Genomic DNA, 14,812 nt, shown 5'->3' with positions numbered 1-14,812 from the left:
GTCATGTAAGCACCAGTATTGTAACTATCCCTCCTTGGATAGTTAGTTCTTGGCGACGGGGAATGATACTTTTCTTCTTCTTCCATTTCTTTCCTTAGTCATACGATAGCACTAGGCCTCTGCCTATATTACCGATAGTACAAGACCTTTGTCTTCTATCGGAAACACCTATCATAAGCTTTCTCTAACTCTTATTCGTGAAGAACTTTCCATGGCGTAACGATAACATTGCAATAAAGATAAAGATCGTAAAGGTGTTTTTATATTCATTAAAATAATAAGTAGAAAAAGTACTTAGAAGTCAATCTAATTTTATTTAAACTCGTACCGCCAACACTGGCATATGACGAGCCCCCGCCGGCACAGGGATACCGCTAACCGGTATACCACAAATCCTAGGCTAACTAAGTCTACTGTCCCGCACTTGTCATCCCCGAGTCATGCCCGCACGGAAACTAATTACAAGACCATCAAACAACCCAGCGCCCTTCCCGGTCCAAGTCCGTAGCCCCTCTGGTATGAAGCCAACCAGCACCAAGCATAGCTGAAGCCGAGCAAGAGACCGACCCAACCAGGTTCCTCGTCCAACAAAATTAAAACCACTACCACCCGGTCTAAATACCGTCCCACAACACCTCCACCACAGTCGAAAACCAACAACAAACCAAAATATAAACTACAGGCGACACAATGGCAGAGAGGAGGTGACCAACATGTCCGCCTCTCGCATCCGCATGCCAGGCCGTCGACCCTATAAACCCACTTTGCCAAGTCCCTCCGAGGAGCGTAATGGTGAGGAGGACCTGTACCCGCTGCCTGTCCCCCAAAACAAACTAATAAACAAAGGAAATACATAGAGGTGGTGACAGACCGAAAAAGTCAGTGGGGCCTATTTCCCACCCGTGGTGCCTTGCCCCTGCCAGCCGTGCCCATTGCCAAACCAAAGAAACCAAACAAACTTCCACAACACCCAGCACGCAGAACCCAAACAAGTCCAACCAGGTGGTCGCAACCCACTATCCGCACAGGTGGCCATCAGTCCAGCAGTCCGCCGGGGAGCTTTACAGCACTCAGCAGCTTCGCCCAGCAGCCCAAACCGGTCCGGAAACACTTAATTAGACATCGCCCAACCTGACGCATGCCCGACCGGTGCTCGCAGGTACCTCTCCCCCCCCAATCAGCCCCCCTCAAGCCCCACACACCAGACGCCACAGAGACCATCCAGCCCCCCCAGCCCCTCAGACAGATTAACCATCCGACGGCCATAGGACAGCTTATACGCAGCCCCGCCAGGCAGCCATTGATCTTGGCCACACGAACAGAGCCCCAATCCCCAGCACCATATAGCCGAGGGGAGCCCACCAGCCACAGCCGGGAGCCACAAAGGAGGCAGCACCAACACCCGAAGGTGGCGGCACCAGCCACACCATCCAACCCAGCCGAACCGAAATCCAACCGAGTCGGGAAAGAGTAAGCAGAGCCAGCCAGAGCCAGCCCCACAGGTCCGGCAACAGGCACGGCCCGAACAACAGGCAAGAGGCATCCTCAACTGACGTGACAAGAGGGGAAGGGCGAATCGAACAGAAGCAGACAAACGGAAGGTAGGCCCCACTTGCAATGGGTGAAGCCGCCAACCACAGACCACAACTGAACCACCCAGACGCACAGACAATGCAAGTGCCTGGCAGCCAATCGTTCCACACCACCCCAGGCAGCAAAGAAAAACCACTCCAGGGGGTAAGGTTTTTCAGGGTCAAAGCCATCCCCACCGTAGCTAGGAGGTGACACCTGACTGAACCACCGTATATGCCGCAAGGACAAAACTTCTAAGGGAACGGTGATAAACAACATCGTAGGATTCCGACCGTAGAAACATAAAGTAACGAGGCAGGGAGGGGCCGGTGAGGCCCCCTCCCTTAAGGAAATGATGCGGCCGGTACGACGAGTTGATACTTGGGAAGGTCATCAGTCTAACCCAAGGGCGTTTTGTATCGCGAGAACTAAGGACTCCGTTAAAACCCAACAAAAGACATGAGCTGGCCCAAAGAACGACACGGGTGATCCCCCCAAACACAATGTTCAATCCCCCCAATCGAACGCGAAACCTGCGAGTAGACGATATACAGGAAGCCGTAAACATTTTACCGAAAGGGGCTCGTATGCGACCGTGATGAGTGCTCGAAGTGCCAGTATCGTGAGATAACCAGTCCAACGAAACGAGACGCAAACAAGTTATCCGCCACGCAACGCCTAACAGACCTTAACACCAAAGACCCCAGGAACTACTGAGCGAACTCAGATATCTCCCCCAGAATCAAAGGCATCAAGGCCTACCATGAGGGTGAAAGAAACGCTCGGGGCGAAGCGACAGCAAGGACGAGGAAAAGTACTTAGAACAAAGCATGAAGAACCTATCCTCCTCAGCCACCTTGACCTCCTTATATAGTGTTCTTCACGCCCATAGTCATGTGACCAAAAGTAGTCACATGTGCAAAACTAAATCATAACTAACTAACCATGTGATCAAAGTGGTCACACGCTCAAAACCCATAACCTCATAGCAAGGTCATGTGTAAAAACTCATAAACCAATCATAACACAATAAACAAGTCATATGACTCGATTAAGTCATATGCATGAAACCCATGACCTCATAACGAGGTCATGTGCGAAACATAAATTATATGTGCAAGGCATAATAGCCGGTTACCCTCCTATTCGGTTCCCTCATAGTTGGAAAAACTAACTGTTACACTCTGGTTTTTTTTTTTTTTTCAGGATTATATAATATGATATGTCAACTAAGAGACTGGCAGAATAGCATCAATTAACCCAACTATGAGTATTATTTTCTAAATTACATATTTGAATTGAAGGTAATAAAATCAGCATTCCTTATAATTGAGTCGCAAGATGTAAAAGATTCAGAATCTGATTCTCCAGATTCATCCTCAGTTGTAAGGGGTTGTTGATTTCCAGTAATGGTAGTATTGAGAACAGCTGGCTCAAGTAGCAATAAGGCTTGCTGTAAATCAGTAGGTGGCTGAAGGGCTTCTAGGTCCTCAGGGGTGGAATTCTTTTCTGGATCAGGAATTGGAACCAACATCTCTGGTGCAATATGACTGCCTTGAGCTTGTAGCTCAAAGTTGTTTTTCTTCCTTTTCCGTTCAGCCTTACGAGCATCTACACCATGGCAGTGCAGAGCTGCTTTTGCCTTATTGACAGCTGCTTGAATATTCATTCGAGTCTTCTTGACAGCTGCAGCCTTCTGCTTCTAATATTTTTCCTTTTTTCTAATCCTGGCTGCCTCAACTGTGATAACACCTCCTATTTAGATAACTTGGCGGGATTTGGTTTTGCGATGCTGTTCCTCCTCATGGATGCAGAATTGAACTGCACGGTAGGAGTCTTGTTCAAGCTAGGCTTCAGCTAAGCAGATTTGAGTTCCCTTTGCCCATTGTTGGAATTTGGCCTTGGACTTCAGACTAAATATTTCAGCCTTGTCAATCCACTCCCCAATTCCCTTTTGGCACTCAAAATAGGTACTGGGAAGTATAGAAAGCTCAAAGGTATTCTGCTAGGCAGAGACAACTTGATAGACTTCAAGATTGTCTAGGCCAATCGAGATTCATTTTTGTAGACGGAGATTGTCTAGGAAGGCTCAGACTTGGTTCGTTTCGTTTATGACTGCTAGGAGCAAAGTAAAGTAGGTAAAGTAGGGTAGAATCGTAAAAACAATATTATATTGTTAAGGTCTCTTCTCCGTTGCTTGACGATGTCTAAAGCTTGGGAGGCACTTCGATATTTATATTCTGCATCTGTGTTCGCGGACTACATCTATTTATTATACAACTATGTACTTCTTTAATCGTAATTCGCAACGTCGAGTTTTCTTCCAAGGTGCGAACACCTGTGGACCCTGAAAACTATCACACCCTTTTCGGTAATTACAATATTTTTTTTTAGGAAACGTACTATCCCCAATAGTAATATCCCGATTAGCAGAGTCTTTAGACTTATAGCCTAGTTCTTAAGTCGAACTGAGTTGGCTCTAATTGTCTTCACCATTGATAAAATGATCAGTCTTATCCACCGCTATATCTGCAAAGGTGGTTGTCATTGCAACCATTGTAGGTCATTTGATTCCGACCCTTTATAACTCCATACCCAACCAATAGATTTTCTTTGGATGACTTCCTATTCACTCGCAGGAAGCCACTCCACTAGACTGGTAATTAATCCCTCGGTCGGCAACCTTTGGTTGCTCTCTGGGTAGTAGGTTTCAGTAACCATTGTAGTATTTAAGAATCACCCCATGACGAAAATGTGTTCCGAAACCCAGTTGCAACACTCCGTGAAGTTCATTGGCTTCTTTGGTAGTGTCTTTTGGAGTTCTAGACTCTTCTGGTGTATGCAATTGTATCAGTCTCTAGTAGAGATCCTTTACTATTTGCTACCATCTTATTGTACGAAATCGTCCCGTTACTTACAGCCTATGCAAAGGTGTCAGACATTTGAAGCATAGTAACTCTCTGAGTAGTTGACAGAATTACTCCGTTCCACTTTCCAGGCCTAGCTGAAGATCCTCTCTCATATATCCCGTGAACAGGATCCGGTCGGATGGACGGCAGCGACGTATATGGTGTTATTCTAACACCTTCAATTCTGTGGTAATGTAGTCACAGGACGCAACTGAGATTGATATATATGATGACGCGCAGGCCACATAAGGGAGCTGGAGGGGGGTGTTGGAGACCAGAGATTCTGATTCCAAGTAGGATTACCCTACTTAGGGTAGTTCCTAGGTATCGGGTTCTGGTATTCCTAACATATCCTTCTCGTTAGTGGAAGCAGTGGATACATTTATATTAATATTGCAATGAGGACCTTGCCTATAAGTACTAGGAAGAGAAAATGGATGACCTTTAGGATCCCTCTTGGTATTATAATAGCGCATCTTTTTCAAAGCAGCTTTGAAAGAGGGTGTAAACATGCCAGAATTCTTAAAAGAATTTCTTATCGTATGAGGTTGAAAGGTCTGCTAATGAATAGAGCTTAAGTCTCTGAAAAAGGAGGAAATAGTCTACTCCATATCAAGAGAGTGTAATGCGTTGTGAATCGCTTTATTGTGGTAGTGTTTCCATGGTCGAAAGATACCAACATCAAGTGGTTGAAGGACATGAGTAAGGTGTGAGGGAAATGTCAAAGGTACAATGTGATTCTCATAGCATTTGAGAATAAAATCATCGTTGTGGTATGTAATATGACCATCAAGGAGAAGCATATGCCAATGTGCATTCAGACCAGCGGCAACATAGTTAATGAAGTGATCAAGTCAAACAAGTTCAATATTCTCATTTGTATAGCCTGTTTGGAAGACAGCAATCACCTCAGCACCAGTAAGATTGTCTTGAATCCAATCTTCCATGATTTTCTCCCCAGGACAAATAACAACCAGTGGTAGTGGAGGAGTACCATCTGCACATATTGTTTCAATAATAGTAATGGACTTCTGATTCTTGGGGCTTGCTGTATATAACTTTTTAACATCAGTGGGAACAATAACTATCTCACCTGTAGGGCAGCCTACTCTGACACTGGACTCATCCATGTTGTCAATATACTTAGATTTCCGAATTCCATACTTGGACAGAGTATTCTGATACTCAACAAAAAAGGCCTTAAGATCTTCCTCGCTATGGGTGGCAATTCGCAAATGTGCTATGGGCTTGGTTTTAATAGTATGAAGATTGGGATTCATCTTTAGCCATTGTTGAAACCAAATGAGAGAGGGAGGATTGCAGTTTTCTTGCTGGCATAGGTGGCAGATTGCTGCATAAATAATTGAGAGAGTTGCACCTAACTCAGCCTCTAGCTGCTCTAAGCAGAATCGAAAAACAGCCAACTCTTGGACTTCAGTTGAATAATGTTGTTTTCTCTATGCTGGTTGTAAAAACCATGAGAGTTTCGTTCTCGATGGCGCTTGCGATATTGGCGCATTCGAATAGATGCAGGATTGACTTTAAAGATAATTGCTGCTGTACTAGCCTTTTCGATAGGTTCCTCCTGTAGCCACTGCATTGCACGATCCAAATGTTGCTTCATTACAAGCTTGTCAATCACATCAGGACTCCTGGTTTCGTCTAGGCCATCAGGGTGAATTGGAGTATAAGGCTCATTTGCTAGAATAGGGCTTGACATAGTTGAGAAGGACTGGCCCGATAGTGAGGAAGGACCGGGAGAGCTAGAAGTCCAGAATTGCTCTACCTCAGGGGCATTCTGACTGGATAAAGCAGCGAAAATAGCTGGGACTGAAGATAGATTTGGCTGAGCCATAAATTCAGAGGATAATTGGCTGGATGAGGAGGACGAATAACTTGGTCTGGCTGGTAAGAAATATTGACCTTGCATTGAATGAAGGTTGACTGGGTATAATCACTGAAAATTGATAGGGAGGAGTTCAAGTGTTTGTTGCAGCACTAAAAAAAAATAACCGCAGTGTAACACTTACTTTTGCGTAACGCTTGGTTTTCCTAACTATGAGGGAACCGAATAGGAGGGTAACCGGCCATTACCTGCAAGGCATACTCGTAAGACATACTCGCCAGGCACACATCCCATGACTCATATTCGAGTCATGTGCGAAACATAACAAATCATAACATACTAAATCATATGACCCAAATCGGTCATATGTGCGAAACAATAACATACCTATAACTCATAATCATGAGTCATGTAAAAACCTTTTCTGTGCCAAGCCACATTCATGACAGGTGTGCGTGCATGGAAGAGAGAGGATGGAAACTTAATGTATTTCCTAGCTACAAACGTTACTACTTAAGTGAATACATGAATACCAAGCCATGACGCCCATTGTGCTCTCCAACCCTAATGCCCATGAGGTAACTCCAGTACCCCTTACTAACAGGTCAGACAGACGGCAGCAATGTATATGGTGTTATTCTGACACCTTCACTTTTGTGATATTATAGTCACAGGACACAACTGAGATTGATATGTATGATAACATGCAGGCCCCGTAAGGGGGCCAGAGGGGGGTGTTGGAGACCAGAGATTCCTATTCCAAATGGGGTTACCCTACTTAGAGTAATTCCTTGGTATCAGATCCTGGTATTCCTAACAGTACTGCTGATCCAAATATTCTTCTTAGTTGTGGGGTTCCTGCAGGTGAGCTATCGACTGGTAATCTGCTTTTTAGTGTTACTGCACTTACTGCCCTTGAGGGCTCCACTGAAATGTGATCTAGGGTGTCGCTTAATTTCTTTAGATTCACATTTTGGTCATTGATGTTAATATCTTCTTCTCTTTCTAGGTTGAAGGAAGCCGTCTTGTATCGTTTGGTATAGCTCCAGGTAACGCTTTGTAATGTAATAATTACTATTCAGATAGTTAGTTCTTGGTGACGGAGAATGATACTTCTCTTCTTCTTTCATCTTCTCATCCCACGATAGCACTAGGCCTCTGCCTACATGACTGATAGTATAAGATCTTTGTCTTCTACCGGGAATGCTTATGGTAAGCTTTTTCTAACTCTTCTTTATGACGAGCTTTCTTGAAGTAATAATAATAAAGGTTGTAATACTGATAAAGAGTATAAAGGTGTTTTATATTTATTAAAGTAATAAATAGGAAAAGTACTTAGAACAAAGCCTGAAAAATGTATCCTCCTCGGCTGAACCAGCTTCCTTATATAGTGTTCTTCTTGCGCCAAGTCCTGTAACCCAAAGTGGTCACATGCGTGAAACCAAATCATAACAAACTAGTCATTTGACCAAAGTGGGCACATTCTCAAAACCCATGATCTCACAGCAAGGTCATGTACGAAAACTCATAAACCAATCATAACACAATAAACAACTCAAATGACCCCAAGTGGTCACATGTGCGAAACCCATGACCTCGTCATGAGATCATGTGTGAATCATAACTCTTATGTGCAAGACATACCCACAAGGGATACTTGTAAGGCATACTCCCCAGGTGCACGTCCCATGACTCATAATCAAGTTATGTGTAAAATGTAACAAATCGTAATATAACATATTATATGACCTAAATAAGTCATATGCACAAAACAACAACATACCTATGACCCATAATCATGGGTTATGTGAAAGCCTTTTCCATACCAAGCCACATTCATAACACTGCCTTACTATAAGTCCTAAACATCATGGGCTACAACTTGGAGAGTTGCTGTAAGTCTTGTAAAAATCTATAAGTAGAGAAACTCCTGTGATACCATATATGCTCACACCATGCAGTCGACCAGAAGCTGCTGGCAGGATATATAAGGGGAAAGAGGAGAACCTAGAGAATGGTCTCCAGGTAGACTTGTGCAAAATGGACCAGAACTGATGGAGTAATACTACTTTGAAGTTACAAGTAGTATGTAAGATTACTGTAGGCCGATAGGCAAGGAAATCAAAATCCGTTGCCCCAAAAGTGTAATAGTTTTGGAGAATTGTTTAAGACTCTAAGACACTAGTCTAAGGTCATGATAAGATCTAATTCTAGGAGGGTTGACTGTAGGTAGCACCTATTAGTTATCAACCTCTGCAGGGGTCTATTAGGAGAACTACGTGGCTATCTCCCAGAATGATATAAAATCAAGTAGAACTGAATAGATGTTCAGAGGCTGCGAATGCTTGTAGAGGACTAAGTGTATATGAGTAGAGAGTTTCATAGTTGGTATTGCATCCACTCAGGCATGTCAGCTTGCCACAGACATGTCTGTAATATGAAGAGTTTTTACACCTGCAGTTGCATAGTAGATGTAGTAGCTAAAACAATTCTGTCAAGTAGATATTAGTAAACTACAGAGTAGTCTAGTTCACTACAGAAGATCTTTAGTCCAAGCCATCGAGGTTGGCTAGACAGCCTAAGGGAGTTGAGTGCTCATGAGTCTAGAGTAGTAATGGGGAGCAACTGGCAGTATATGAAATTTACTTAAGCATATGCGAATTCTCCTCTGCTCTAGCAATCAACTACCTCTCGAAAACACGACTAAATTGAGTAAAGCTGTGGCTTAACGATATTAAGTTTTACCATTTTATTTCTTCAAACTCTACTATTGAGGTATTGAAATTTTATGATATTAGTTCTTAGAAGAATTCATTTCAGTACAGTCGTAACCTCAGGATCTATCTTCCCAGAGGAAGCCCCATTAGACTTACTAGCAAATAATATTACAGTAAGTGTAACCCCTGCAGGCTGTACTGGAATTACGCAACTTCTTGATATTTCTGTAAATTGTCCATTTCAGGTCATCTTAAAGGTGAAGAAAAGAAAAACCCTCAATTTAAGTTTTGACATACCTTTTATTAACCTTCTATAAACAGGAAATATTCAAAATATGATTAACAGAAATAGAGAATAAGGAGAAGAGAATACTTGCCTTAGGTAGGTCACTTCAGGACAGCATGGTTGGGCGATGAAGGGTGACAACAACCTGGACGGTGTGGGAGGCATAGAGGTTTTCATCAGAGAGAGTTGTGGTAGTTCTGAAGTCATTTTGTGTACTTGGTCTCTTACTCCTAATTGACGGGAGTGCGGACCACAAAATATCTGTTAAAGGGTTAGTAAATGAGTTTCTAATGATAGGATTAAGGAATTGGAGAGAGGGGATTGGGTTGGAGGAGGATGAGGATCAAGAATTAGAGGAGGATGATCATGAGATAAAATTTTCCTATAATTAAATTAGTGCCAAGAATTACCAAACCTGATATTACACAATTTGATTCGGAATGATCACCTTGACTCACCTTATTTTAACCCCCTAGCGCCAGGGTCAGTTATTTGAGATTCTACGGTATAACATGTATATATTTTTAATGGTATGCGCTGAACCGACCCCAAAAGTGTCCAACTTCAGATCGATCACTCGAGAGGATACCACGGTAGTCAACAGAAAAAAATTGAATTTCGTCCCACAGTCCAATTAGGAGACATCCTGACCGAGTGAAGCAAGGCGCCTAAAGCCCTTCATTCGTATCTTATGCCGAATTCCACGGAATTTACAGTAAGTTCGAAAGCGATGGGTAGAAAGGACTTTTTTAACTTTCAAGGGGCATGGCTGAGTTCTCCTGATAGTGGTGACCCGGCAACCGGGAAAAAAAAAAAACACAGGCAGGGCATCGAAATTGCACCAGAAAAAAACAAGCGTTCCAAGGTGGGGTCCGAAAGGAAAGAAAAATAATTTAAATATCGTAATGTACAGTATTTTTAAGGTACTTGGATCTTGCAAACGACTACCGGTACTGTAGCCAAACCTTCTCGAAAACAAAGAGCTATGATCTGAAGGGGCCTGATCAGTGACCATCCTTAGAGGGGTATCGTAGGTTAGTTCCACCATTCTGAGGATCTGGCACACTGCGAATAGGTTACCTGCACAGAAGATACGCACTAAATTAAGTCAATACAGTACCGCGGTATGCCTCACCAACAACGATGCATACATACGAGTAAACCTTCTAGTTATCAATATCCTCCCCACCACTGCCTGCCCACACTTTAGGGCAAAACGCCAAAATCCACTCTTTGTATTTTCCGTCACTGGAAATGGTTGGAAGGCGGATCCCAAACACTCAAGGTTTGGTCGGTTACTCGAGTAGCTGTGGATGTACGAGTAGTACGGCAGAGGACTAAATGTTGTCTTATGTCATGAATGTTTTCCTGCACCCCCATAGCTAGCTAGTTAGCTAGTTAGCTAGCCAGCATTGTTATCATTCAAATACCGGTATGCGACTGTATCATACATAGAATGGGCACCAGAACTACCTGCTTTCATTATTATTATACAACTGGACCTCGAGTCCCTCTCCTTCTCTCAACTCCTTGCAGATTGCGGCTGTATGATATGACAAGACATCGAGCCAGATTCGACTCCCCCACCGCTGAAAAGGATAGTAAGACTGTCCGTGAGAGATGAGCTGCGGGCTACTAGTACGAGTACTGTAGATTGGTGAGGTGCTTCATCTTAATTCTTCCTCTCCTTTTTTTTATTTCCTCTCTTCGAAAACCCCCACCCCCCATGACCAACTGAGAAAAGTCCATCCAGCATCCTTGCTGTGACTACGGTAGTCTACAAGAAACGAACGGCAAAGCCCAATAACCGTACCGTTTGCGCTATCATAGGTTAGACTATGATACCAGTAATTGTTTTCACCATTGAGGTCGCTGCGCCATCCAAACCACAATAGTACTGTACCCGTATGATTTAGCATCGTACTATACCCCGGACCAACTATAAAAATAAAAAAATTGCCGGTAGGGGTTTTCCACACAAGTACCCATACAAGTACCAATTTCTACCACGTAATCCTACGCCGGCCGTTGCGAGCCTTTGCTCACCGGACCACGACCTCATTGCACTAGCACAGCAGGACACTGCCCGGGCGGCCCTCAATTGCCGGCGCCCCTCACAAACATTGCACACACAGCACTAACGGAGAAAGCGCGCTTCGAGTATGTATGATATAATACTAGTACAAACAAGTGAGTACGATATCGCGTCTAGGGCAATGGGTGGTCTAGAGGGATAACAATAGCGGGTTAGCTCGAGTTCCGAGCCGGCTTCGCTGTGAACTGGAGTCGCCAACATGGGTACGTATATCCCGAGGCAGGGCAGGACGAAAATGTTACAATTATGATATGATATTACGGTAGAGGATTCTAAGGAGGTAACGCCAATGGATAATTACTATAATGGCATGCGCAGTACTGCACAGTACAAGTACTCGAGTACTCTAGAAGTATGATACATACTCAGTAGTACCGGTATTAAGAATAGATTGTCGAAAGGGGGAGGGTAAATACTAAATCATGAAGTATGATACTTGATAGAGGAATAAAAAATAAAATAAAAAACTTTTTCATCAACAATCGACTCTACATCATACACGGGTTTTTCAGAAATTCCACGACGATATCACTAACATCCCATTTCTATTCGATCCGCAGCAAAAGGTATTGGGGCAGTAAAAAAGTAGCGCAGTAGATGGAGGGAAATAAAAAAAATTACAGTAATATAATCAACTATCGAGACAAATAACGAACGCCAATGTACTAGCCCTCCCCTCCTCGAAGTGAAAGGTGTATATTATATTCTACATATAGGCTGGGAAATTAACTTGGGATCTTGAACATGGACTTAGTGTCCTTGGCATTAGCAATGAGCTCCTCGCTCAATGTCTTATCAAAGGTGGTATCCTTGGGAAGCTTAGTGATGTAGACGTTCTCGCCGTAAAAGATAGCAGCAAGCTTTATTGGCTCGTTGAGAGGGCGTTCAAAGAAGTCGACGTTGCCACCACCACCGAATTTTCCACCCTGCGCGCAGTGGAGATGGGATTTCATCATATCGGCGGCGGACTGTCCAGCGGCGGGATTACCAGGAAGAGCCTCGAAGATATCAAACTCGCCACAATCCGGCCAGCAAGAGCAGGAACCACTCTTGATCCCATATTGGGCAACTCGGGGGATCTGAGCATTCAAAGCCCAGATGGCCGGGAGATCATGACCACCCTTTCCACCAGCATCACCCTTGTCACGGGGCATTGAGAACTCGGCAAGGACAACTCTAATGTCTCCCCCAAAACCACCTGTTCACGCGTTAATAGTGGATCATGTGACGACGTCGGACTCAACATACGATAGGCTGGGATTCCGGGCCTGTAGAAGCCACACTCATCTCCTTCACACTTCTTATCCGAGAAGATTATGAACTCATCATCTGAGACGGTGGTGATATCACCCAAAATCTCCGGCTTAGAGGAACCGGCACTGTTATCCTTGCTGGCATATGAGATTGACTGACCAAGACAGTCCCTGTTGAATATTAGCTATTATCAACTAGAATCACCAAAGTAAACCCACATGTCGAAATCGCCAGATCCTTGTCCACCACGATGGTTCATGAAAACCAGACCTTCAGAAACCCCTTGTCCAGAGTGATAGTATGCCTGGCGCTTAAATGTTCCCGCAGAAGAAAGATCAACGGTATCAGACTTAGCAGTACCAGGCTTGACAGCAGGGGGGGATGGGCCGGCCGGAGATGGACCATCAGGCTTGACGGTAGGGGGGTGTGAGCTGCCCGGAGATGGACCATCACTCTTGACATAATTCGGAACAGGGGCCACGGTGACCTCGGTCTCGACTGTTGTGTAAGCCGTAGTATACTCAGTGACAACCTCTAAAGCGGGCTCAGCAACGCGCTTGTGCTTGTGGCCATGGGCATGACGACGCAGATGCTTCTCTGAGCGCTTGGATTTCTTGTTGTCTGCAGTATATACGGCAAACTGTTTCAAGTTTATGGGACCACGGAAGTGAAGAGATATCTGGCCCACGTTAGCATCGTACAAGTAACTGGCCCAATATTTGTAAGCTTACTGGTTCATTTAATGGTGCCCCAGGACCAGAAAATTTCTTCGTAGTGTAGGTACACTTGCAAGAGTGCTTGTCCATGCCGGTGACCTGCTGGTACTCCCCGCTATATCCCATGTTGCTGTACCCAAGATTGTCAACGCGGTTACAGTACGAGATCGAGTTGATGACGAGCCCGGGATTGCATTGCGATGATTCCCCAGCAGTGGAGCCAAACATAACGGAGAGGGCAAGGAAGCCCCCTGCGAGGAGACTAGAAGAGCGGGTCATTATGGTCGAATTCCGAGAGTCACTAATAGATGATAGGAACCCTCCGCTTGGCAATTACCAAAGCCTTAAGGAAAATATAATATAGTTTCAAAAGGATCGCGAGTATAGAAATTAAAGATCGTAACGAGCGACGGCGGTGCAAAGGACGACGACGGGAGAAGGAAAAGTGCGCCTGGGGGGGAAGCCTGTACATATAGGCAGGCAGGAGACAGAGAAAGGGCGATGACCGTGGTGTAAGCCGTGGACCATGGCGCATGAACTGTGGAATCTCCTGAATTGGCGGCAAAAGTCCGAGAGCGTCTCCTGGCTATCGAGCGGTAATTTCCAGAGCGGTACCACGACCGACACTGACCCCGGCCGACAGTGTTGGTGCTGCCCGCGAGGAAGGACAAGGGGAAAAGACATTCCTTCTGGGAGCAGCCCTCTGGGAGTAGATGAGGTGGCGCTTGACACGGGCCATCTGTCTCAAACTAGTCAGGAAGGAGAAGAAATGTGGATCTTGGAGTATTTCAGACCAAAAACAGACAGGTATTATACCCTATCGACAGCATTTTGCGCCGGTACGGCCTGGGCTTAAAAAGAAAACTGCGGTTACTGTAGAAACACGGAAACCGATTGGCTCGAGCCACCAAAGGCTCCAATCTGGCAGAAATGAGGGATGATGGGACCTGAAGGTGTGGTGAAGTGAGAAGAGGGTGTGGAGACACGAGAAGGGGGAGGCACTCACCTACGGCCAACCACAATTCAACTAGGTGAGATTTAGCCTGCGGGAGGGACCTGCATCCAGCACTTGCAGCGAGCCCCAACACTAGCTCTTTTCCTACTCTGGCGTTGAAGTCTGCGCTGTGATGGGAAAGTTCACGATATACTCGTATGCGACATAAAAGTGCGGTAATTGGCTTCGACCAACCAGGATGGCGTATTTTAGGAATTTGATGAGCAGTTCGCTGGACTCAATGAGGAATAGAGAACAAAATTGCGCGGCTCGGGCACGGGTTAACAAGGTGATATTGGATGAAAATGGATTATCACTCCTATACGGCACTGTGCTCGTACAGTATCGGAGAAGGTGACTGAGACCTTCCAGTTGTGCGGAAGATTGTTGGTATACAGCGCACGCTATACCGGTAGCAGTGTA

At 44.8% G+C, this 14,812-nt stretch overlaps 1 protein-coding gene; it reads right to left on the bottom strand.

Moving 5' to 3' along the window:
• Window positions 1-11,880: 11,880 nt before the first annotated feature.
• On the bottom strand, window positions 11,881-14,075 carry GSTUM_00008725001 (uncharacterized protein). XM_002840229.2 has 4 exons: window positions 13,411-14,075; window positions 12,898-13,358; window positions 12,674-12,849; window positions 11,881-12,623 (listed from the first exon to the last, which is right to left on the bottom strand). The coding sequence occupies exons 1-4, from the start codon at window positions 13,672-13,674 to the stop codon at window positions 12,151-12,153; spliced, it is 1,374 nt and encodes a 457-aa protein (XP_002840275.1). The 5' UTR covers window positions 13,675-14,075; the 3' UTR covers window positions 11,881-12,150.
• Window positions 14,076-14,812: the final 737 nt, after the last annotated feature.

This window comes from Tuber melanosporum (genome assembly GCF_000151645.1).
Source record: "Tuber melanosporum whole genome shotgun sequence assembly, scaffold_5, strain Mel28".
In the NCBI taxonomy this organism is placed as follows: domain Eukaryota; kingdom Fungi; phylum Ascomycota; class Pezizomycetes; order Pezizales; family Tuberaceae; genus Tuber; species Tuber melanosporum.
This window is presented reverse-complemented; position numbering and strand designations above follow the sequence as displayed.

Coding starts and splice junctions, on each gene's coding strand:
- GSTUM_00008725001 (XM_002840229.2), bottom strand. CDS start 13,674: ATGACCCGCTCTTCTAGTCTCCTCGCAGGGGGCTTCCTTGCCCTCTCC. Junction 13,359..13,410: donor GGGCACCATTAAATGAACCA/GTAAGCTTACAA, acceptor AACGTGGGCCAG/ATATCTCTTCACTTCCGTGG. Junction 12,850..12,897: donor GGATCTGGCGATTTCGACAT/GTGGGTTTACTT, acceptor AATATTCAACAG/GGACTGTCTTGGTCAGTCAA.